The sequence below is a fragment of the Anguilla rostrata genome, chromosome 5 (genome assembly GCF_018555375.3).
Source record: "Anguilla rostrata isolate EN2019 chromosome 5, ASM1855537v3, whole genome shotgun sequence".
NCBI classification, from domain to species: Eukaryota; Metazoa; Chordata; class Actinopteri; order Anguilliformes; family Anguillidae; genus Anguilla; species Anguilla rostrata.
This window is the reverse complement of record NC_057937.1, coordinates 4169929-4195539: the sequence shown is the minus strand read 5'-3', so window position 1 is coordinate 4195539 and position 25611 is coordinate 4169929. Positions and strand designations below refer to the sequence as shown.

Sequence of the window (25611 nt, the reverse complement as noted above, 5' to 3'; positions counted from 1 at the left end):
ACAGGCTCAATATAACGTCAGATTATTAGGAAATTATGTAGAACGTTTTCTCTCTTAAGGAAAGCTCAAATGGGCAATATGACACGTGCAGATGTTTGTGAACCCCGTCGTGTTTTTTTTTTTAAGTCCCACGACTATGTAGTCAGTGGCTACAGCACGTGACTACAGGTGAGGTGACAGGCAAGATGTTCATGTTGCACCGTGGCTATATTAGCCTGAGACGTAGAGATAAACAAAGTATTACTGAAGGTAATTCCAGTAAATGGGTCAAACCCACATGCCAGTCTCACAGGCTGCAGTGGTTGCTGAACGCGTAGGCTCCGCCGATCATTTCAACTATGACATGCCATATCGTATAGAACTGACATCACAAGAAACATATGGTAGAGACGGTATACAAACCCGTTATAATTTTTTGTTATAGTCTACGTCTTGGTAACGCCTTAAGGTTATTTCTGACTTGACCTTTCTTTATGGAATATTATTATATTGAACTTACACCAGCCCGATTAAAATATGACTGCATTCAGTCAACACCTCTAGCCTCCTTAAAATGTAAGTTTTTGCTGTTAATATTCATAATTGTGAAATGCTAGTTGATTGTCCTGTTCTATTGACAAGTTTCTGAATTAATCAAACAGTCGGATATCATTGCATTATTATTACTCCAATAATTTTTCAAGATCTCCTTTGGTGCTTACATTTTATCTTTTGTTGACAGTTCACTTTTTACAACTCATTTCACTACTGAGCATATTGACATTTGCTGACAAGCTGTTGTAATTAATCATTAAGGGTATAACTGGTGGCGCATGTGTGCTGTTTTATTGGGATGGCAGGTATGACATCCTGCCAAGTTATGTGTGGGGCAGTATGCCCCATACCTATACAGCACCGAGAGTTTGGTATTTTTTCTGGGTTTTCCTACAGAAACAATCACAATGACCACACACTCTACGTGAGGTCAGATGGTACAGAAGTTAATGTACTTAAGGAGTCGTAAACACACATAATTCACAAACAACTTCACACTTCCACACAATGAAGCCCCATAGTCCAAGTTTTTTCCTTCTAATTCTTGTATAGCTTGTTCTTATTTTTCTTGTCGATTACATCATCACAAATAATCCAGTTCCACAATCGACGATTCTCCCCATTGGACATTTAGCTACATCAGCCAATAACAACATCGGATAGGCCTATACACGCAAAATGGACATACTGTAGTGCACACGTTTTTAGAAACTTTGCGGCCGCCATCTTTGTTTTGTGTCGAAGCTAGCTAGCTTACTTGCTAATTAATAATTGCCAAAAAACCTTTGCTTTTACAGCTGCATAATATTTTTTAGAAGCTCATTTATATTTCTGAAGACCATTCTCTGGGCTGTCATTTCACATGCAAACCCCACGTCATATCGTTCGGGACTAGGGATGGATATTGTTCACATTTTGACTGTACCATTGCTGACACAACGCTTCAAAACTGAAACGGTAGGCTATTCTACCTTGTTTAAAACAACGAGCAAAGGAGGACATTAAATAACGTATATTTATTTTTATTTTTTATTGCAAAAGCACGTCCCATTGTTTGAATCGTCATGGGTAAAATACAGCCACACACTAGACAATCCCGCTTTCGATATTTTGACCAAGTTTTGCGTTGGCAAGATGGCTGACGAGTCAACATAGGGAGTGTATAACGTTAGTTGGCTATAAATGACACCGAAATTAACTCCCGAAATCTGCGTTACGATTTGGTCCGGTAGATATCATTACCAGTCGTATGGGAACCATTGTCTGCTGCAAGGATTGGGTACCAAACCCTGTTCATGACTCCGACACCTACATGACTACATGTAGGCCCTAAAACCTTGGACTGCTATTACTGGCTTCGCCCAACCAGGGGCTTGTTCCGCCGAGCTGCCGCAACAACTATATACAAGCAGCGATCTAAATCATCAAAAGCGTACAGACAAATAAATGAAGGTAGTCTCGTTAACTATGTTAACTATAACTCGTTAACCTCATGGTAAAATAAAAAAGAAAACACAGGGCCAAGCTTCTTGAAATAATTTAGGAAACATTGGGTAGCACTGCTGTGCAATACAGCTTGTTTAATTTTTGTGAACTAAGATAGCCAAGATTGTTTCTTGTAACTTAGCCAAATTTTGATGATCAATATTTTTAATGGCAGGCCTAGATTACGCAAGTTTGAATTAATGATTTATAGACAGTGCTTTGTACGGGTGAGTAGGCTATCCAGGCATTTTTGTACGTTGAAAACGTGTTTTTCTTCAAATGCTATTATTTATGAGATTAGTGTGCCGACAGCGACACCTTCTGGTATGTAATTTCTGCTGGACCTTTGTAGAGTAATATTATATTTTGCCAGACGATGGCAGTGTATACAAAATAATGTTACACGATGTACTTTAAGTGGCACGTGCACCAGAACCCTTCAGAGCGTTGGTAAACTAAAACGCGAAATGGGGAACACATAAAATGACATTTTTAACGGTAGAGTGTAAGTATTTTGCTTTTAAATGCTCACTGTTATGGTCCAAGACAGAAAGAGTCATTCGTACAATGTGTTTTAATGAAGGAACATTTTTCTTTGCTTTATTTCTTAAGGATGTCAAGGTGCCCGGCTAGCTCAGTCGGTAGAGCATGAGACTCTTAATCTCAGGGTCGTGGGTTCGAGCCCCACGTTGGGCGATCACTTTTACATGTAGCCTAAAATAAAGTCTGCCAGCTTACTAAAACCCAAGATAATGATGCGAGCGTAATATAAGTGCTGGGTGGAGGTACATGTAATACGAGAGTGGTACAGGAGGTACATGTGTAACAAGAAAGTGCTACAGGAACTAAGTGGAAGAATATGTAATACGTCTGATTTTAGATTGGGAGTGCCCTGCAGAGTGGTGATAGTTATTCCATGTGATGTCTGAAGAGATGCGTCTTCAGACCACGGTGGAAGATGGACAATGACTGAGTGGTCCGTAGAGGAACAGGGAGTTCGTTCCACCACTGCGGAGCTCGGGTGGAGAAGCTCCGTGGTCGGAACAAGCAAGAATCATTCACCCGGATGACAGGGGGTGCGAGTTGCCCTGCTGCAGTGGAGTGGAGTGGTTGAGCTGGCGTGTAGGATTGAATCATGTCCTGTACATAGGCAGGGGATGTCCTGTTGGCTGCAGTGTAGGCGATGGTCAGGACTTTGAATCTGATCCTGGCAGCAAGCCGTAGTCAGTGGAGTGATCTTAGGAAAGTCGTGCAGGAAAATCGGGGTAAAAATAGTGTTGTGTGAACTCGGCATTAGTGGAGAAAGGGGAAAAAAGCGTACGCCCGAACAGGGACTTGAACCCTGGACCCTCAGATTAAAAGTCTGATGCTCTACCGACTGAGCTATCCGGGCTCTGCGAAGGTATGTTGTGAGGACGCACATAATCATTTGTACAGATCTGACCGCGAATACGCTGGAAAAGTGATCATGACATATTAAAAGTGGCTGGTTCGCTAAAATAGACTTGATCGACATTATCTGCCGGACACAGCTTTCTGGTCCGTTTGGAATGTCATTTAGCTTTCTATTTCCTGAGAGAGTAAGCTTGTACCTTACTGAACCCGTGTTCAGCAGTTGTCTACGATCATGAAAATGCACTTCTTGTACGTCGCTTTGGATAAAAGCGTCTGCCAAATGAATGTAATGTAATGTAATGCTCCAGGTTCGTCATTTACGATTTCTTCACTAATGCTCACGGAGTTGCAACCCAGCCAATCACGCAATTCGAGTTTCATTTTTGCTTCCATTTCTTTCAAATCACGTGCTGTACCACGGCCATTTCTTACCAACCCAATCTTACCATCTCTGCGGTTAATTTCTTACCAATCAGGACTCGTTCCGTCCGTCCATTTCTTACCAATCACATCTTTGCGTCTCTAAGGTCAATTTCTCAGTTTTAAACGCGTCGCGGCAGGTTCCGATGATAACGACGACAGTGAAGAACCTAGTTGAATATTATTTACCCCAATCTAGACTGTGTGAGTGTGTTCGAATCAAGTTAAATATTTTGTATTTACCTAGAATTGCTTGGTATGGCCAAATCAGAGCTCATATATCGAAAAATTGGAATGATTTGGCCTAGCAGCGGCCGTATCGCTACCAAGAATTTAGTGACGAATCAGGGCAAGTATCGCTACCAAGATAAAGCCAAAAACCAATCGCTGCTCGAGTTCACGGACCGACAGTTAAACGGATGAGTTCGCGCACTCCCTAAACTTCTTCCCTTACATCGCACTATTGCCTTTATAATAAATTCTAAGGTCGGCTGGAAGCCAACTCACTGTATGATAAACAGTTATAACAACCCAACTGGAGAGCAAACGAATAATAATATCCTAATTTAGGCTACATAGCACATTTCATACATTAAAATGCATCTAACAGTTTTTTCCAAACATAATGGAATAAATATATAACAACACAAAAAACATAGCACGATCAGTTCGTATTAAATTGCCCAAAATATAAATGCAAAGTATTGTTTACAATCGAATCAAAAGATGAACTATTTAACCAAAGGTTACATACAGTAATGCTTGTTACAAAAATATGGATTTAATACAAAATAATATAAAAATCACTGTCTCTGCATTTGGACTGTATCTCGAGCCTTTGCCCTGTTGCCTCAGCTCTGAATTGCCCTCATTTTCTGCATAGATTTGCAGTTACGATCGTGCTGGATAACAGGTCGGTCACCCCCAGTGCACCTGAGGGGTAATCGTAAGGTAGTACCGGTCAATGGCCAGGACCTGGTGCGCTCTCGTGAATAAATACCACACCCAATTTCCTAGCGGCCACATTCCAGACAGAGTAACCTGACCTTCCACTGGTTATAAGCGGACTGGTTATAACTGGTTATAGATCAAAGCTGAGGCAGGTGATTCGTACCACAGGCTCAGGTCACTCCACTGCCTCTGTGTGGAATGTGATCCATTTGTGTTCTTTTGGAGGGATGCCTTGCAACATTTCTACGTGCAACAAAAACGGATCGTTCCTGGAGCCAAGAGAGGGAATTGAGCTGACTGATCAGCTTGATCAGTGTAATATCCCTGCAATTAAGACAGGCGTTAACTCAAAACAGTTAGAATATGAAATGGCACGAATCTGTTCGTGTAAAACAGGAGAGACTTGGACTTAAAAGAGTTAATTCTTAATCGTGTATATCTTGTATCAACGAGGTAGCATACTGTAGATTGTAACGACTCGTACTATTTACTATTAACAACACTTCCAGATGCGCCTCATCTTTAATGTGCAGTAGGCGGGGTCTTTGTGGAAGAGAGGGGCGTGTCTTATGCGTGATTGGTTAGCTGTATCCTAATTTGCCTGGTTTGGGCGTGACAGTGGGCCGAGCGAACGCAAAGGCACGGACCTACCATAACTCTCACTTTTAACATCAGACTCTGCTAGCTAGGAGAACTGAGAGAGCGGTGAAATGGATTCCGGTTTAGGAATACAGAATAATGAAATTGTGAAATAAGACACAGAAACGATACCAGACGAGCCCCGCACCGTAAAAATGGGTCGTTTTTATTGCCTCTCGGTGCCATTTTAATGGAGGCATAGGGAAAAAGAGTCAGATTTTCGCAGGAATACACGACCCATAAATCCCGTTACGTTCAGCTGGTGCTTGGGAAAGAAATAATATCTGCGTTTTATTTCAGTTGTCCTCGTATTTGTTATTGTGAAAGTGTATTACAATCCTTCCGTATGGAGCGACTGGACGGACAAACTGAAAACCAGACAGACTGACAAGATTGGCTTCGTTTATTGACAGAAAACCCGCTTTGACAACAAGGACCAAAAGCAACTGGTGATTATGCTCAATTATGTAGGCTATTCAACCATCTGGCGAGTAGGCTACATGTGTATTCGATTATTTTTACGGATAGCGATGCGTGGTAGGCCTGGTCTATCTAACTGAAAACATAATAATTTGAGATCAAGCGTTGATAAATGAAAAAGACAAGAATACGGATTTGAATGCATAGCTACGTGAATACGTCCAGTCATAACGAATAGCACTAACGCACGTTCTTGTACAGAGGTTGGTCCGCTTCTGTCCTCCCGATATAAACGGGGTGTTATTAGTTCGCTTCATTTATGGTTTTGACATAATATCGACATATAACTAGGACTTCAGATAAGAGTTACTGACGTAGTTCGATTCTGGTTGCATATCTACCTTACTTGCTTCTTTTCTTTTGCATCATGCGTTAACTGGAAGGCTATGCTTAGTCCTATTGTTTATGTAGTAGGCTAGGCTATGCATCACAAGTACTGCACATAGCCCATCTATGCAAAAATCATTGCTACATGTTATGATTGTGTCACCATTACAACAACTTAGTTGAAAGACACATTCGTACACTGTAGAACCGAGCTAGGCCCAAGTGCATGTCATATACAGATACCGTCCAAGTGAGTGGTGGTCAAGACAGTGGGATAAGGTGCAAGTCTCGTTTGCCTGCGAGAAATAACCGGCTAGATTCGCAAATATGAAATGCCACCCAACCACTGTGGTTCGCCAAATATTTAATATTTATTCGGATGAATATGTGTAGAGTATCTTTCGTCAGGCCGGCTCAACCAGTTTTTCTTTTGTGGACGACTTGAATGAGTCACAGGTAGTCGCAGTACTTGTGGTGTTGAGTTACACTGTTATGTGTGGACTATACACCCCACAGATTGTCCTACACTACGAGGTTACGCGTTCTTAAATTTACATGCATCCGATTTGCAATAAATAAATAAAAACCGCATGGCCTAATGAATAACAGTAAATAAGATAGCATTGTAAGTTTCACATAAGAATGACTTGGAACAGTTTCTGAGTATATTGCCAAATTATTTGTTAATTCTTAAGTTGTCCAACAAATTCATATATGATTGACGTTTTCATTAAAATCACGATGTCGTTGGCCTTTGTGTTAAATGCGTTGTGGTGAATAACAAACTTGTTTATGTTTACTGTGTAGCTTTGATTTAATGTAGCCTAACTTAATGAATATAACAAATTACAGGCCTCCCCTTTCCGAAGTGGAAGAACTAGCTAAACTGGAGAGATTTATTCCCAAGAGCTATGTAAATATCAATCTTTAGGCTATACAGGGCCATGGAAAAAGGGTTTAAAAAAAAAAAAACACCCAACTGAAGAGCGGCTATACTTGAACGCTGACAGACTTGTGAATGACCAGTGCCGTCTTCTCCCCCCAGCGATACGATGTTGCTGGCGTCCGCCGTGGTCGTGTGGGAATGGCTGAACGAGCACGGGCGCTGGAGGCCCTACAGCTCGGTCGTGTCGCACCACATCGAAGTGGTGATTCGAAGTGACCCGCGCGGCGGCAGCGTCGTCTTGGGCCAAGTCGACAGCCGCCTCTCGCCTTACATCATTGACCTGCACTCCATGCATCAGTTCAGGCAAGACACCGGTAAGCTGGAAATAGCTCATCGCCGTTTGCATGTGATGACGAAGATGTGATATTGCTGACAGGGTTATGATGGGTGTAGTGATCTCGTAGCAGTAATAGCGGGTGGAATCCATAGAGGTTGAATCTTGTGTGAAGGTAACGGTCTTCTGGTCAGACTGTCTGTGTCTTTTTATATTTTACTTTTTTTTTGTTGTTTTATTCATTGTTGTGATATGGTTCATTGTGATTTGGTGATATGGTTTTATTCTGATATCACGCATCAAATTTAAAACATTGGTCCTAGCATACCAGGCAGTCAAGGGATCAGCCCCAGCATACCTCCACAAGATATTCAAACCCTACATGCCAGCCAGATCCCTCCGTTCTGCTGCCTCAGGACGCCTGGCACCTCCCCCTCTTTGCACCTACACTTCCAGAACACATCTCCTGTCTGTTCTGGCCCCACGATGGTGGAATGACCTCCCCGTGGAGGTCAGAACAGCTGAGACACTGACCCATTTCAAGCGACGACTGAAGACTCACCTCTTCAGGCTGCACCTCTCCCCATCCCTCCCTACCCCCCTGTAAATGACTGTGAGCTTAGGGTTGTAACTAGGCAGCTGTTTCGTAGGTGACTTAGGTGCATTAACTGTCTTAACTACTGCTTGTATTTTGTCCATAGACTGCGTTGTTGCCGTTCTCGTTGTGTTAGTGTTAATCAGTTTAACCTTCAGGGTCCAAGTTGAACTATGCGGTTCCCTGCACTTGGACCGGTACTTATCTCTAGGGTTTTTGTCATACTTGTTCCTGGTTATGGTTATACACTTTGTTGTACGTCGCTCTGGATAAGAGCGTCTGCCAAATGCCTGTAATGTAATATTGTGGTGTGACTGTTGATCTATCAAAGCACTTTGAGCTAAATACTCTGTATGAAAGGTGCTATATAAATAAAGTTATTATTAGTATTATTATTACATTTAAACTTGCAGCTGCCACTTTTCTTGCTTGCCCCAAGTAGGCCTTCTCTTTTAGACCACACTACCTTGGTCTTTTGAGTGCTTATATGGACTCATAAGAGAACTTTAGAAAGCAGGCAATGACGTTAGCTGTAAGATTGGGGGAAACAGTGACTGTCGAAGTTTGGTTCTCGCTACGTGCGTTCGTCGCTTTGTTCAAGCCGCAGGTCAGTGGTGATGTTCTAGAACAGCTGCGTTTCAACAGAGGACCCTCTTTTCCCGTTACTGGCAGAATTTTGTGCGCAGCTGTTGTTTTGGACATAATTTGGTTGCAATTAGAGACAGAGAGAGAGAGAGAGAGAGAGAGAGCGGGGTGCCAAATGGGGTAAGGGAGAAATAAGCTGATTCAGCAACAGAGTTAAGTTTTTGTAACATCACACAACTGCAAGGGAACTCACGTTTGCATTATACACACAGTTTCTCTCTCTCTCTTTTACACACACACACACACACACACACACACACACACACACACACAGGTAGTAGTGTGTCTGTGTTCAGTATGGAGAGGAGAGTTTAAGAGTTAAAGTGTGTAGTGCTCCAGCAGGAGCCAGAGAGAGAGCAGGGCCCGTTATTTGTAATGTCTCCCTCTTGCTCTGGCTGCAAATAAGTTTAGCAAAAAAAAAAGTCAACAGAGAATCATGAGTAAGAATTGGGAAAGGCTATGGGGCGGCAGTGTAGTATAATTGGTGTGGTACAGGTCTTGTAACCAGAAGGTCACAGGTTCGACTGCCATTGTACCCTTGAGCAAGGTACTTAACCTGCATTGCTTCAGTATATATCCAACTGTAAATGCTATGTAAAAAAAAAGAAAGTTGTGTAAGTCGCTCTGGACAAGAGCGTTTGCTAAATGCCTGTAATGTAATGTAATGGCTGTGTTTAGGGTAAGTGTAAGATAAGGTGTGGAAGTTATGCCTGTAGGTGTTGTGAGTGGGGAAAAGAAAAAAGGTGTTTGTCCTTTCACGGTGAGAAGGGAAAGGAGAAAGAGCCAGAAAAGAGTAGACATGCGAACAGAAACTGGTTCATGTTCCGGTTCGCGGTATACAATTAAGTGATTGTAATTCCGTTCAAATTGCATGCCCTCATAGCCAAAACACTCCAATATTTCACCGCAACAACAAGGAAATGATAATGTGTGTCAGTACAGAGCACGGACGCAAGAACTGTTCAGTTCTGCCAAACATGTGGTTACTTCAGCCACTCCCCTGGCTGCTCGCTGGTTAACTGTCAAAGCTCACGTCTAGTTTAAAAACTGGTTGCCAGCGTACCGGCCAATGAATGGGTCGTGCCTCCAACCGTACCTCCGATCGGTTTTCAAACCTTAGACCCCCTAGACATCTCGGTGAAGCAACCCTGAGGCGATTAGCTCCACCCTCCCTGCGTGGTTGGTTTCTCCCGGTTACGGTGCCTGTCTGTACTGGCCTCACTTGTGGTGGAAAGAACTCGGGTCAGGACAGCTGAGTCATCGGCCATCTTCCAAGACTGAAGACCCACCCCTTCAGGCTCCATCTTGATTGTATTAGCACACTCCCTTCCTCACGTCAGAGCACTCCCTTTATTTAGGTTATGATATTTTTTAATGTCTTATACTGGTCTGTTGTCATGGTGCTGGTCTGTAATCTTGGTGCTGGTCTGTTGTTGGGGTGCTAGTCTGTAATTTTGGCTGTAGTCTGTAATCTTGGTGCTGGTCTGTAATCTTGGCTGTGGTCTGTAATCTTGGTGCTGGTCTGTAATCTTGGCGCTGGTCTGTAATCTTGGCTGTGGTCTGTAATCTTGGTGTTCGTCTGTAATCTTGGCTGCGGTCTGTAATCTTGGCTGCTGGTCTGTAATCTTGGCTGCTGGTCAGTTGCCGTGGTGCTGGTTTGTAATCTTGGCTGTGGTCTGTAGTCTAGGCTGCGGTCTGTAATCTTGGCTGCGGTCTGTAGTCCTGGCAGCAGTCTGTAATCTTGGTGCTGGTCTGTAGTCTAGGCTGCGGTCTGTAATCTTGGCTGTGGTCTGTAGTCCTGGCAGCAGTCAGTGCTGGGCAGGGGTCTGCGGTCCTGCTGGTGGTTCTGGACGCCCTGGCGGCCCACAGACCGCTGCCTGTCACCTGTGGCCGTGCAGCTGACGCGTCCCTCCTCTGACAGATTCCCAAACAGCCCCGCAGCTGCTCCCCGAGCCGGGGTCAGAGGGCAGAGGTCACTGCGTGGGGGCGGCGCACGCAGAGAGGCGTCTTTCGGTTGCCATGACAGCGTCGGAAAAGCCGGCCCGGCCCAGGCACAGAGGGTACAGCTTTACCAAGTTTAATTTTATTGTGAGAAATCCTGGACAGGGAGGGGCAAGTGGAGCCAGAACACATGAGGGAGGGAGTGGGGGAGGGAGTGGGGGTAGTGGAAGGATAGATTCAGGGAAGAAGGGAAAAGAAAAGGGCGAAAACTGATTAAACTTTTGTGTCATGTAGTAGCAAAGCAGATCGGGGTACGTGTGTCTGTCTCCTGGTCCTGTGCCGGCGGGAGGCTTACTTTTTTGCGCGTGCTTCCGGTGGGGTCCGTTTGGTCCCGTCCCGGTTCGGAGGCTCGGTGCCCGAAAGCCGGCCCGCAGCAGAGACCCGCGACCCGCGACCGCTTTAAACGGGTCCGAGTGCCACACTGCAGCCCCTGCAGCACAGCCTCACCTCTACAAACACAGCTTCCACTAGCGCAGCCAAGCACAGGCTCTACGGCACAGCCTCTACAAGCAGTTTCTACAGCAGTCGGGCTGCCCCTGAAGAGGTGTTGTAATTTGTTGTAATAATCAGAAGAGACCATGGCCCCCATTCTGCCCCCCCCCCCCCCTCAACGTATACGAGAAGACATGTGTGGGGCCCCCTCTCCTTGATGTAGAAAGGGAGGGGGTGCGAGAAGCAAAAGGAGAGAAAAGTCACGAGAGAGGAAAAGGGGGAGAGAGAGAGAGAGAGAGAAAACTAGCAAGTAGCGGGATGGTAGTGCTCACTTGCCTTCCACGCAGAGGGGAAGATTTTATAACCCCCCCCACCCCAGCCTCTACGGTCGTGCTTCACTGCAATTTTAAAGTTTCTGTATTGCCACTGCCCTCTCCACACCACTGTCCCGATGGCCCCCTGGCTGGGGGGTGGATTTTTTGGTCATCCGTCATCATTTAAATGGGCGGAAAGGACTGGGGAAGCAGAAGAGCCTGAGGAGAAGGAGAGATTTGGATGTTAGATTTTTTTATTTGGGGGTGGGTGGTGCTAATGGACACAGAGTCACTGGTCTTCATTGACTGCTGTCCGGACTCGGGTTAAATAGCGCTGTTCTTGGGTTGGGCCTTCAGCAGGTCATTTGAAGACCAGTAAATCTGCACAGATTTGAGCCCATAAAACCGGTCTCACTGCACCACGCTTGAGAGAACGTTGTCTTAAAATTTCTCCCGGCCCCTGCCCCCACACCACCCCCCAGCATGAACCCCCCCCAGCCACACACACACACACTCCGTTCCCATGCACTGGGGTAAATAAAGACATTCAGGCTGACAGTCATGGGGGCGGGGCAGGGGGTCAGTAGGCTATAGAGAGTGGAAACAATAGGGAAAAGAAACAGATGGAGACACCTGCTACACCTGCCCAAAGAGTCTGCCTTCAGCTCACGCACACACTCGCACACATACATACACATATGCGTGCGCGCACACACACACACAAAAACACACATGCACACACTCTCTCTTACACACACACACACAAACACTCTCACACACACGCTCACACACAGTAGTATTAATCCTCAGGCTTGTAATTCGATAAGCTGTGTTTTTTCGGTTGGGGGGGTGTGAACGCCCTCAGGCAGGGAGGTGTGAAAGCCCGTGTCTGCGTCTGTCCCTGTGAGATACCCACGGTTTAGTCACAAGACCGTGCACCTTCACAGACACCTGCTGTTTAACGCCCTCCCTTGCTCAGGGGTAAAAAGGAAATGGCTCCTGTGGTGAGGAGCACTGCACAGCCCCCCCCCGGGGACGATGATGATTAGAATGTTCAGTAATGGCAGTGATTGGCTGAACTGGGATGAATGCAAATGAACCCGCTTCCCTTCCCCAGCGGTAGGGCCCATCTGGGTGTCCTGGAAAGTAGAACCGGGACGTGCCTGTGGAGCGCATAATTTGGAAATTTCTAAAATTGCCAGCAAGGGTAGCACCCATGCCGACCTGTCCCGCATTTACAAATGGGCCATTTGATGAAGGGGGGGAGGGCCTGGTTTTTGGGTATTACTTCATTCTTTATCTGCACTTACTCTTGGTTCTGTGAGAGAACTTACTGCTTATAGAAAACGGCTGTTTCTGTGTTTTTTCGGGTTTTTTTTTTTATTATTTTTTTTATATTACCAGAAGGATGTTTCTGATTGTATGCTGGCAGCCCCTGCCCCCCCGCCCCCCCTGCAGGTGACACCCTGCATTTGAAAACAAACAGTGCACTTTTCCTGGCGTTGGTAGGCACAGCAGTTGCCCCTGGTTACAGCACAGCACAGCACGCCTTGGTCCTATTGGCTGGACTGTGACCCACCTCCGCCTGGCCCGGATTTTCACTTTCGCCTTTGCCAAATGCTGTTTTGGTGAAAAGGAATTATGTGAAATCATGACCCATAGACAGCGCAGTTACTGCCTGGAGAGAGAAAAAAAAAAGTTCGATTATTTTATTATGATTTCAGTTTATTAGATTGCTCTACCACTCTTAAAATTCATGAATGTAGACGTGTCCTTGTCACGGACAGGGTTTATTATTGTAGTAACACGAGAGCGAGCCAGCTGTTGTTACAGGGCAGGGGTGTCCAGTCTTATCCGAAAAGGGCCAGTGTGGGTGCAGGTTTTTTGTTTTTGGCCCAGCACTGTGAAACCTAGTCCTACTTATCAAGCCCTTGTCTGAAGGCTGCGATTAGGAAAGGATTAGCTGAATCAGGCGTCATAGTGCTGGGCCAAAACCGAAACCTACACCCACGTTGGCCCTTTTCGGATAAGCATTGGACAGCCCCGTCCTGGGCCGTTTGTTACGGCAGGTGTTAGTGAAATTCAGCGTTGGGAAATCCGTGGGGGGGGGGGGGCTTAGCTCACTTTAAGGGGATTGAGTGCTTGGTGATCCCCCTGCTGCCGTGTCCAAGGACCTGCAGAGTGCTGAAGTGTAGCTCCTTAAAGCGCCTTGTTTCTTTCCGTTACCCTCTGTGCCCGTACTAACCTAACCTAACCCTCTCTCACTGCGGTCTCATGGCACTGCAGTATCCGGCTACCTTTAATCCTCTGTTCTAACTGTCTGCGACTTACTGCAGTGTTATGGTACTGTAGTGTCCAGTTCCCTTTAATCCGCTGTTCCAACTCTCTCTTACTTTCTGTAGTGTTGTGGTGCTGTAGTATCCAGTTACCTTTAATCTACTGTTCGAACCCTGTCTCTCGCTTACTGCGGTGTTATGGCTCTGTGGTTTCCAGTTGCCTTTAATCTATAGTTGTAGTCCTTGTTCGTGGTGTAACACGCTCGCTCTGCTGCCCCCTGCAGGCACCCTCCGGCCGGTGCGGCGGAGCTTCTACGACCCCACCTCGGCCCCGGGGCAGGGCTGGCTGTGGGAGTGGGAGAACGACGCGGGCTCCTGGACGGCCTACGACATGGAGGTGGGCGTGGCCATCCAGGCGGCGCGGGACCGGCAGCAGCCCTGGGTGGACCTGTCGCCGCTGGGCTTCCGCTACCTCATCGACTTCCAGAGCATGACGCAGGTCAACGGGCAGACGCAGCGGCGGCGGCGGGTGCAGCGCCGCTCGGACCTGGCCTACCCGCTGGTGTCCGGGGCCCTGCCCAGGTCCCACGCCTGGGGGGCGGCGGCGGCGGCGGCGGCGGGGGGGGGCTCCACGGGCGGGCTGCTGGGGGTGGGCGTGTCCGGGACGAGCTCCGGCGGGATGGGCGGGGCGCTGTACCCCGGCGGCGCCCTCTCCGCGTCGTCCCTGACCCCGCCCCTGCAGGCCTGCGCCTGCCCGCAGTGCATGCTGGTCCTGAGCGTGAAGACCGGCGCCATGGCCCACACGCTGGGCCGCAGGCCCCCCCAGGCCAAACCGCCCAGCCCCAAGCCCGCCCGGGCGCCCCGCTCGGCCTCCAGCCCGCCGAACTCCTACTCCCACACCCTCCCCCACCCCCCCTCCCTCTCCAGGTCCCACTCGCTCCGCAAGACCCGGCCCAGTTTCACCCACTCGCTCTCCCTCCTGGGCCCGGCGGCCGCCGCCCTCTCCCTGTCCTCCACGCGGCCCCCTCCCCCGCCGCTGCCCTCCGTCCCGCCCCCCCCGCCGCCGCCGCCCGCCTCCTCCGCGCTCAGCTCCAGCTTCTCCTCCATCAGCACCACCACCAGCTCCGCCCCGCTGGTGCCCACCGCCACGCTCATCACCACGGCGACCTCCTCGCCCACCACCCCCACCGCCCCGGCCCCTCGCTCCACCGCCTCCGCCTCGTCGGCCGGTTGCGCCGCCCCCATCCCGCCGCGCGCCAGCCTGGCGGGTCTCAGCCGGCCCGCCCTCCACCGCATCGCCATGGCGCAGTCGCGGGCACTCATCGCCTCCGGGTGAGCTCGCCTGTCCACGCCGACACACCTGTTCCCACCTGAGAGAGCGCGTGACCAAAGGCTGACCAATCAGACGCAGCCGTTCTCCTGAAGTATTAGTGCAAAGCTAGGAGCAGTACACGGTCCTAGGTGCAAAGTAGTAGTGCAGTTAGGGGCTGATCTGTGCATTCTTATCTGAGTGTAGCGCATACTTAACTCAGTGTAGTGCATGCTTATGTCAGTGTAGTGCTAAACTGCAATTCACTGTTGTGTTTTTGTGGATTTTGTTTGAAAGGTACAACTGTCAAACTTCTGGAGGTAAAAACATAAAGTACATGTCGAAAATACTAGTAGATGTATGCAAGCATGCAAATGCACACGCGCGCGCGCACGCACGCACACACAAACACACAAAAGATTGCGCGGTGAATAACAGAAAGTCTTACGCAATTTACCGTTGGTTCTTTGCTCAAACTGGACGGACTGGAGCGATGAGTCTTCGCCGTCACTCCAGATAGAGGACAGGGCATGACACGCCGCGTGATGTCATTTGAGCTTAAGGCCTGCTCAGATTTTTGACTACTTTGCCTGAATGAGCTCAGACAAAAACCGCAGGTACCCTGAGCTCAGGGTCAGGTTCTGTCTACATACGACAATGGGACGTCCCCCTTTACACTCAGATGAACTCTACACTCTGCGTCGCTCATTATACCTGGGAAACTGCGGTGTTAAATCGGTAGGGTAGAGTTCAGTGAGTCTCCTGATCTACTGGATGCATTTTCAGGTGAATTAAGTGAAGAGTGCTTTCTCTGGTTTAGTTTAGTGGAGAACCCTTTCTCTGGTTTAGTAGAGTGCTTTCTCTGGGTTAGATCAGCGAGTAGTGCTTTGTCTGATGTGGCTGCTGAGAGGGGTGTTGGGGGTGCGGGTGGTGGTGTTGTAGGGGGTAGACGGATAGCGTGTTGGGCGGAGTGTGGGGGGTTTAAAGTCTGCGGTAAATCAGTTGCGGGGGGGGGGGTAGGACTCTGACTGATGACCATCTGTGTACGGAACAGAGGGTTGTGGAGTGGAGGAACGTAGCCTGGGCAGAGGGTGGGAGGGAGAGATGGAGCGAGAGATGGAATGGGAGGAGAAAGAGCCTGATATGTCGGATGGGGGGGGGGGGGTCACCAGGGGTCAGCAGATCCCCCCCTTCCGCCAAACCTCTGCCCTGTTCCCAGGCTCAGCAGTCCTGGGGACCCTCTGCTCACATTGTGTGCGCTGGCCGCGTCTCCATGGCAACCTTTGTTGCGGCACAATGTGGCCCCCCCTCCCCCCCCCAGGGGAAGGGGGTGGGGGGGGGGGAGTGCTGTTACAATTGTAAGAATCTGTCCCTCTGTCCTGAGGTGTTTGTTCAGGGGTTGGGTGAGCGTGTTGAGTGGGGACATGGGCCCGGGGGCTCCAGGTTTGGAGATTTTGGGGTGAAGGCACTGAAAAAAGGGGGGGGGGCAGGGTGTGTGTGTCAGAGCAGGCTCTGGCTTGGAGAAAGGGAGGGAGAGGTAGAGGGAGAGAGTGAGGGAAGGAGGGAGAGAGGGGAAAGTTTTTGTTTTCATGTGGTTACTGTTCAATTGTTTCTAGTCTTTGATGTATATGTATTGTTCGGTGGTAGGTGTATGCTTTGTTCAGGACTGTATGCTTTGGCAATACAAAATGTAGTGTTTTGTCTTACGAATAAAGCACATTGAGAGAAAGAGAGAGAGAGAGAAAGAGATCATATCAGTATGTCAGTATTCTGAATGTGCTGTCCATCTCAAACGATCAGACTGAGACAGACTTGTGAAAGCCTTTAAAAGCTGTTCTGGTGGTTTTCAGAAAAAATGATGAAGTACAGAAAGAGGAATCATTGTGAAACTCAAGATGGGTTGAAGGAATGTTTTTCTTGTGAAGAGAAAGAATGATGGAGGGGAGCTCCCTCAGACGAGAGAAAGGTATGCTAGAACATGCGAAGGAAATGAAACTGTGTAGCTCGAGTACAAGTTCAGGAAACCACACTTAAAAACACTTAACCTGAAGGTACCTGAACAGGTGTGACTGCCATACCTTTTTCTTGCCACCAGAGGGTGCTCTGATCTCATAACTAGATTCAGCGATTCATAGAAAGCCAAAGGCATTCCAGTCTTTGTTCCTTAGATCAAATGAACTGTATGCTTAGACCCCACAGTTCAGGTCCCTGGACACCTTATTCACTTCTAACTATGGTGTTTTCCAACGCTGATTGATGTCAGCGGTCACTGGTTAATAAGTTTTAAATGAAAGTTTAAATTTAAATAAATACGTATATTTTTTTTGTCTTCAACTTGCCGTTGAAAGCCCAGGAGAATAGCTCTAGTTATACTATTAAGAGGGAAAACCGGGGAGGTTAATTAGAAAAGATTGGGATGAACTGGAGAACAAAGCGCGTTGCGTAGCCTCACAGCGTTGGTGTACCATCAATGAGGAATAATTGTGCTGAATATTACAGCCGTTTAATGGAGCAGACGGACACAGCGTGAATTGTGTACAGATGAATTTCAGCGGCCGGCAGCTGGCAGGTCTGTAACTGATGACCATCTGGTAGAACAGAGGGATTAGGGAGCGGAGGAACGAGACCTGGACGGAGGAATGGAGGGAGAGACGGAGTGGGCGTGGAGGAGGGGTGGCGAGGTCACTGGGTCAAGACTCCACCCCTCTCTGTGGCTCCGCAGTAATATTCCCCAGAATGCATTGCGCAGGTGGGAGTGAATCCCCTGTTGTTTGCACTTCGGGTTTGTCACCGTAAAGACGAGAGTCATAGAGTCACAGAGAGTCACAGAGTCACAGAGTCACAGAGAATCACAGAGAGTCACAGAGAGTCACAGAGAGTCACAGAGGGTCACAGAGTCACAGCGAGTCACAGAGAGTTACAGAGTCACAGCGAGTCACAGAGTCACAGAGAGTCACAGAGTCACAGCGAGTCACGGCAGCTGAGCTTTTGCGCACTTTCTCACTCGTTCCCTGTCGCTGTGAAGCACTCAGCGGAACCAGGGGACCCGCCATTTTCTTTTTCGGTTTTTGTGACGTACGTTCTGTACCGTGATGCTGAATTCCAGGCTCTGCTCTGTGTCTGCATGCGTGTGTGTTTGAGTGCATGTGTGTTTGAGTGTTTGCGTGCGTGTGTGCGTGCTTGCGTGTGTGTGTTTGCGTCTATGTGTGAGTGTTTGCATGCATGTGTGTGTTTCCGTGCATGTGTGTGAGTGTTTGCGTGTTCGTGTGTGTGTGTGTGTGTGTGTGTTTGCGTGTGTGTGTTTGTGTGTGCGTGTGAGTGTTTCCGTGTGTGTGTGTGTGTGTGTGTGTGTGTGCGTGAGAGCGTTTGAGTGCGTGTGTGAGTGTTTGCGTGCGTGTGTGTGTACGTGTGAGACCCACCCTGTCTTCTCCTCTGTCCTCAGACCTGAGGAGCCGTTTTTTATGTAGTGAGTCATGAACTGACATTCACTACGCATGCCATCAACACCCCAAGAAGACCCGTTGGATCAGTTATGAATTTGGTTTTCGATTTGTTAAACAAGAGTTCATTCAGAAAGTTCACACGGATAATAGCTTCAGCAGAGGGTTTGGTTTTGACTGTTTTGACGGTTCTTGGTTTTGTTCCCAGTTCCCTTTATTTCACCCTTCCTCCCTTTGATCTCCTCTGTATGGGTGTGTGTGTGTGTCTGTGTGTGTGTACATGGGCTTACGTGTGTGTGTGTGTATAAATGTGTGCATGTGTGCCTGTGTATAGGTGTGTGTGTGTGTGCGTGTGTGTGCCTGTGTACGTGTGTGTGTCTGTGTGTGTGTCCGTGTGTGTGTGTGTGCATGTGTGTGTGTGTGTGTGTGTGGGCGTGTGTGTGTGTGTGCATGTGTGTGTACGTGTGTGTGTGTGGGCGTGTGTGTGCCTGTGTACGTGTGTGTGTTCGTGTGTGTGTGTCAGTGGGACAGATGGGCTGGGTGTTAATGCTAATGGACTAGCGGGGATCAGACTAAACTTTCCCACAGTTGACATTCAGCTGGTGCTCATGCAGCTGGTTCGCTCACCTCCTCAATTAACATATGTTCGCTGCAGTCAGAAAGTCTAGTTTTATTTCCATGACTATGCAGTCTTACCCAAAGGAATATCACACGTTTTTCCAAAAACATTATTATTAAACACATAAATAATTCATTAAATTACTGAACCCGTTAATTGGCTTTTTGGGGGTGGTCTACGATGTGTGGGTGTGTGTTGGGAGTTGACCGTGCGGTATCTGTGTGTGCTTCAGGGTTCCCACTGTACCGGTGAAGAACCTTAACGGCTCCAGCCCTGTCCATCCAGCGTTGGCAGGTAAGAGAGGAAACGGATGCAAACCTACGCATGCATGTACGCACACACACACCCACGACATACGCAACCCTCACACGCACACGCCCGCTGGGTGACCCAGACGCTGACATCTACAGTGGCAGACAGACGTACTGGTTGGTCTTCGCAGACACGGAAACATTCCTTCTTCAAGTACATGTTTGAAAGTATGCGAGTAACCAAAATGTGCGGTCACATGACGGAGGAATTTTGTTTTCTGGATATTGGTAAAATTAGATTTCTGGATGCAAAGCACCTGATGGACTGGTTTGTGACTCACTCGCTGACACTCCCACCCACTCATGTTTAGCAGGCTGATGATTCTCCACTAGGGGGTGCTATAAGCACTCAAGTAGCTGAACGGTTGCTCACATCAGTCCACATCATTTGTCCTTGTTTTGCTGGCAGTCTGCCAACATGTGCTTTTTTTTCTTTTGTGAACCGTATGCATATTTGTCACCTCCTTTCCCTGCAGGTATCACTGGCATTCTGATGAGTGCTGCGGCTCTGCCTGTGTGCCTGACCCGCCCCCCCAAGCTGGTCCTGCACCCGCCCCCCGTCAGCAAGAGCGACATCAAGCCCATCCCCGGGCTGAGCCACTGCTGCCGCAAGACCAGCAAGAAGCAGGCCCGCAAAGGTGTGCCTGCGCACCTGTGCATGAGTTGCACATATTCGCGTATATCTGCGCATACTCACTTACACCTGCGCATACTCACATACATCTGTGCATACACTGTGCGCATATAACACACTAAGTTGAACATACATGCATATTTTCATACGTGCTGCACATGTACGCATTTACCTGTCTGACCGTACATATGCACAGGTGTGACCACTCTCTCCACCCCAGGTAAAACTCCAGAGGAGGTGGTGAAGAAGTACCTGCAGAAAGTTCGGAACCCCCCCGAGGAGGTCAGTCAGGCTACATCGCCCACCCATCCCCACTTCTGCACTTTAGATTATTTTGAAGTAATCTGTTACACATGTTCAATGTTCTCAAGAGTATCATGGTCCTTGTTACTTTTTTATTATTTATTATTACTGATTTATAATAATACATATTGATATCTCTCTCTCCCTCCCTCCCTTCCTCTCTCCCTCTCTCTCTCCCTCTCCCTCCCCCTCCCTCTCTCAGGACTGTACTATCTGCATGGAGCCACTAGGGGGCCCGTCTGGGTATAAGGGTCCCGGGGTGGGCAGCGTTTCTCGCGTGGAGTCGGTGGGCCGCTTGTCCATGTGCGGGCACCAGTACCACCTGCAGTGCCTGGTCGCCATGTACAACAACGGCAACAAGGATGGCAGCCTGCAGTGCCCCACCTGCAAGACCATCTACGGCGTCAAGACTGGCAACCAGCCCCCTGGCAAGATGGAGTACCACGTCATCCCCCACTCCCTCCCCGGGCACCCTGACTGTAAAACCATCCGCATCATTTACAACATCCCACCTGGCATCCAGGTACTGCTCAGCCTAATACTCATACATCTACAACATCCAGCATCCAGGCACTGCTCGACCTAACACTCATACATCTACAACATCCAGCATCCAGGTACTGCTCTGCCTAATACTCATACATCTACAACATCCAGCATCCAGGTACTGCTCACACATGCATACACACACACACGCACACACACACACACACCCATACAAACACACATTAATGCTCTCACACACGCACGTACACGCACACGGGCCTGACAGTGGGAGTGTGTGTGGAAGTCACATCTCACAACAAGTGGTCATAGTGCTGTGGAGAAAACAGGAGTCAATTAATTTTTTCTCTCCCTCTCTCCCTCTTTCCTGCTCCCTCTCTCTCTCCCTCCCTCTCTCTCAGGGCCCTGAGCACCCCAACCCTGGCAAGCCCTTCACAGCCAGAGGCTTTCCTCGCCACTGCTATCTCCCAGACAGTGAGAAGGGACGCAAGGTACTGAGTGTGTGTGTGTGTGTTAGCGTGCGTGAGTGTTTGTGGGCGTGTGTGTGTGTGTGTGCATGTGCGTGAGTGTGTGTGTGTGTGTGTGTGTGTGTGTGTGTGTTTATCTCCCAGACAGTGAGAAGGGACACAAGGTACTGAGTGTGTGTGTGTGTGCATGTGCGTGAGTGTTTGTGGGCGTGTGTGTGTGTGTGTGCATGTGTGTGAGTGTGTGTGTGTGTGTGTGTGTGTGTGTGTGTGTTTATCTCCCAGACAGTGAGAAGGGACGCAAGGTACTGAGAGAGTCTGTGTGTACGTGTGCGTGTGTGTGTGTGCGTGTATGTGCATGTGTATGTGCATGTGTGTGTGTTTGCGTGTGTGTGTGTGTGTGTGAATGTGTGTGTGTGTGTGTGCTGGTGCGTGTCAAGTTTGTGTGTGCTTGCTTATGTGAGGTTTTGTACATGTACTTATGAATGTGCAAAGTGCAATATCATTTTGCTATTCATGCTTGTATAATGTAGGTGTTATTAAAATGTTTTAGCAGATTATAATACAAAGCTTCTGCATTTTTCGACAACTGTCACCCTAATCCTTTGTTATAGCTCTAAGTAAGGACACACTGACATTCTTTCTCCCAGCAACCGTGTCCTGATATTAGCAATTTCATTATCGCTAGTAAGTACACGTGTAGGTGCTTGTCCCTGTCAGTTGAGTTGAGTTGGCGTGTCAGTGCAGCTTTTTAATATCTCTTATCTTTATCTCGGAGTTTATAAATCTCCCGACTTTTCCTTTACATAATTTCACACACTCCGCTGGGCTTCGCTGTGCTGCTGGTAAAATTGACCGAGTGGAATCGCGTTCCCACCTCGAAGCGGAAAAACCGGCTTTGCCTGTGGAGGAACGGGAAGTGGTTTTAGTTATGGAGGTTTGATTTATGTTGTTATTGAAGTGTGAGTGTTCGCTGGCACAGCAGACACATGCGGTGACCTGCGGGCTGAATTAGGCAGACTGAGGTCGATGTAAGGTGCGGGTGCATTTCAGGTGAACCCCTGCATTACCTTGAGACAGTAGATATGAATGCCTGCACTATATTGAGTCTGGGTGGTAGTGCTGTTAAACTCGAAACAGGTGCGAGGTCTTGGGCAGGGGTACAGGCGGGTACGCTGTGTAAAAACGTGGGGAACCCCTTTCCAGGTGCTGCGGCTGCTCCTGGTGGCCTGGGACCGGCGGCTGGTCTTCTCAGTCGGGACGTCCAGCACCACGGGCGAGTCGGACACGGTCATCTGGAACGAGGTCCACCACAAGACCGAGTTCGGCTCCAACCTGACGGGACACGGTTACCCCGACCCCGGTCACCTTGACAACGTGCTGGAGGAGCTTCGGATCCAGGGGATCACGGAGGACGAGAGCCTGCAGCATGACTGAGGGGCCGGAGGGGAGGGGGGAATGGGGGGGGGGAGGGGCTACTGAGTGATTGACAGCACATAGAGGAAGTGACCGTGTGCAGAGGGAGCTGTTACTGCTTTTACACCTGAGGGTGTGTGTTCAGTTTTTTTTTTTAACGCATAAAAATCAAGTGAACACAGGAGACTAAACACTGAGGTATATTACCTGCAAATAAACTGAGTTAAACAGGAGGCAGTGTAGGTAGGTAGTAAAGTAGAAGGACGTGTCTTTTAATTGTTGAAATTAACATCAGACGGTGCTTATGAGAGACAAAGAGAGAAGGAGGGATGAGGCAGAGATGAGGAGAGAGTAGAGTGTAAAGAGTTGGAGAGGCGAAAGTGTAAAGGAATGGAAAGGAGAGAGATGGGGAGAGAGTGGAGTGGAAAGGGATGGAGAGGAGAGAGAGGAGGGACAGAGGGAGAGAAAGTTGATGGGGAGGAAGAAATTCTGAAAATGAACAGAGAAGAGAGAGGAGTGAATTATGAATTGGAGAAGAGAGATTTAGCTTCATGGCACAGCTGCCACCGAGCCAGAGACGGAGAGATAGAGACACTGTGGCAACGGTTAAAATGACCAAAACCTCTTGCTTTTAACTGCAGTGACATAGCACAAGCGCAGGAATGTCTCAGCGTGTGCCGAGCGGGTTCCCTTGGAAACTACATTCCAGCCAACGATCAGACTTGACCATTGCGATTCCAAAAAAAAAAAGAAAGAAAAGGAAATGTACCGCAACTTAATTATGAATTGTTCGGCTGAGCCGTATTTCATCTTTTAAGCGTTATCTTGAAATGACTTCACTCCCTCTAGTACATTTGTGACTGTGTGTGCGTGCGAATGTGCGTGTGCACACGCACAGCGAAGTCCGTAAGTGGACCCCCCATTAGTGTGCGGTTTAGAGTGAACCGCTTGGCAAATGTCAGCCAGCCTCTTTAACGTGTCTAGTTGGAATCTTGGGGGTTTCATAATACCGTCCCAGCATGTGGAACCAGAAATCCTTTTTTTATTTTCATTTTTTTATTTTTTATTTTTTATTTTTAAATAAAGTGACTCAGCAGAAAAGGCCTGGTGAGAGAACATCTGTATGGGTGTCTCAGTAATGGTTTTGTGTTTTGTCTGTGTGCTGCTGACGTTTACCTGTACTGTATATAGGTCACTTCAATTCATTTCTGGGCAGTTGTTTGAGCGATCCACCCTGATCTCAGGGTGTTTATTGCGGATTGAAACGGAGCTCAGAAGAATAGAGGTGTGCACGGCAGACTTAGATTGGACAGGTTGTCGGAGATGTGAGCTGACAGTTTTGGCATAATAATAATAGTAATTATAATAATAGTGGCTTTCTAAGGTTTCTAGATTTAAATCATGTGCCCTAACCTGGTCCTCTGTTTCATTTCTGCGCATCTGTCCAGTCTGCATGTTAGGTCGATGAATGACCTGTTTATGAAGATTTACTGTTAACAATGTATCTCTTGTGTGTATGTGTGTGTGTGTGCGCGCACACGTGTACATGTATACATTTGTGGTTGCTAAGTGTGTGTATATGTGTTACATGAAAACTGTTTCAGAGGTATGCAAGTAAGCCAAGCTGTAATCTCTGCATCTTCCCCCTTTGAAAAAAACAAACCTACATTTCTTTAGAAAAAAAAGCATTTATTTTGCTGTCCTAACTAGTATTGTTTTTGTTCTTTTTTTAAATAATTGTTTTAATCGCACAGTACAAGTAGCTCTAGCTCTGTATAATTTTGTACATAGTAATTTTGTCTTAATTTCATCTCAGGTGAAGACCTGAGATGACGGGGACTGTTTTTGATTTTTGTAATGTGTACAGCACTTGTGTGTGTGAGAGAGAGTGTGTGAGGGAGAGAGAGAGAGAGAGAGGAGTTACAGGTAGACTTGTAATGGAGTGTAAGGTCTACACGTCGATCTGTAAGTCCTCTTCCACCAAGAAAAATAATCTTTCCTACATCTTTAGGTAATGGTTAACAAAAACAGTGGCCAAACGTTTTTTCATGTCTGTTGAAGTAATGTTTGTAAGACAGTAGCAAATGTACAAAATTTGTTTCAAATCTTTTAAAAATTTTTATTATTTTTTTATTTTTTGCTGGTGTGAGGGCTGAAAGGGAAACTTTGGGGTAAATGTACATTTAGAAAAAAAAAAAAATTAATAAAAAAAGACAAAAATGAATTGTACATGAAGCATTTCTGAAATAATGAATGATAATAAATTGATTAATTATGATCAAGCTTTGGGTATGTTCGCTTTCAGTTGTGTTAACCTTTTTTATTGGCTAACAACTGTCAGCAGCAACTGTGTCTCAATTAAAATTCCACAGCTTTCCACATACACACGACTGTCAGGTACCTGTGTTACATTAAATACCCCCTATATATACTATCTAACTACATGTGTGTATAATATATATATATATATATATATATATATATATATATATATATATATATATATATATTTCGTGTTGTTGCACGACAGCCATTTAGCACACACACACATCTTAAGACTTGTACTACTTTTGCACTGTTTTACAGAATCCATTTTATACAGCTGGGTTTATGCAAAAGCAAATTCAGCTTATGAATCTTGTTTGAGGGTACAACGACAGTGACCTGTCTGGACATTGAAAGGACTACCTGTAGGTCACAAGTCCAGTTCCCAAGCCGTTATCCTAAAAAAAATTCGCCCGAATGATCTAAATAAAAAAATGTTGGGCATCAACCGGTGGGATGTAAACGACAGTCTATGATTACACAGATGGGCAGCTCAACAGAGTTTGTTCGCGAAAAGGTTTCTTTGTGACTTTAAATGTAAGAGGAACGCTACAATACGTTTACAAATAAAT

General features: G+C 47.3%; 1 protein-coding gene and 2 non-coding genes across 4 annotated transcripts; 2 read left to right on the top strand and 1 right to left on the bottom strand.

Annotated features, from left to right (window-relative positions):
* The first annotated feature begins 1228 nt into the window (after positions 1-1228).
* LOC135254468 (E3 ubiquitin-protein ligase DTX4-like) lies at positions 1229-24996 on the top strand. Of its 2 annotated transcripts, none has more exons than XM_064334642.1 (9): positions 1229-1491; positions 7277-7491; positions 13999-15046; positions 19315-19376; positions 19870-20031; positions 20248-20309; positions 20533-20853; positions 21236-21325; positions 22505-24996. In XM_064334642.1, the coding sequence occupies exons 2-9, from the start codon at positions 7284-7286 to the stop codon at positions 22733-22735; spliced, it is 2184 nt and encodes a 727-aa protein (XP_064190712.1). In that variant the 5' UTR covers positions 1229-1491; positions 7277-7283; the 3' UTR covers positions 22736-24996. The 2 variants fall into 2 exon arrangements, with proteins under 2 accessions (XP_064190712.1, XP_064190711.1); XM_064334641.1 differs by lacking the exon at positions 1229-1491 and adding an exon at positions 5441-5873.
* On the top strand, positions 2643-2715 carry trnak-cuu (transfer RNA lysine (anticodon CUU)). Its single transcript has one exon. It is a non-coding gene; the product is annotated as a tRNA-Lys (tRNA).
* trnak-uuu (transfer RNA lysine (anticodon UUU)) lies at positions 3340-3412 on the bottom strand. The gene has a single exon. It is a non-coding gene; the product is annotated as a tRNA-Lys (tRNA).
* Positions 24997-25611: the final 615 nt, after the last annotated feature.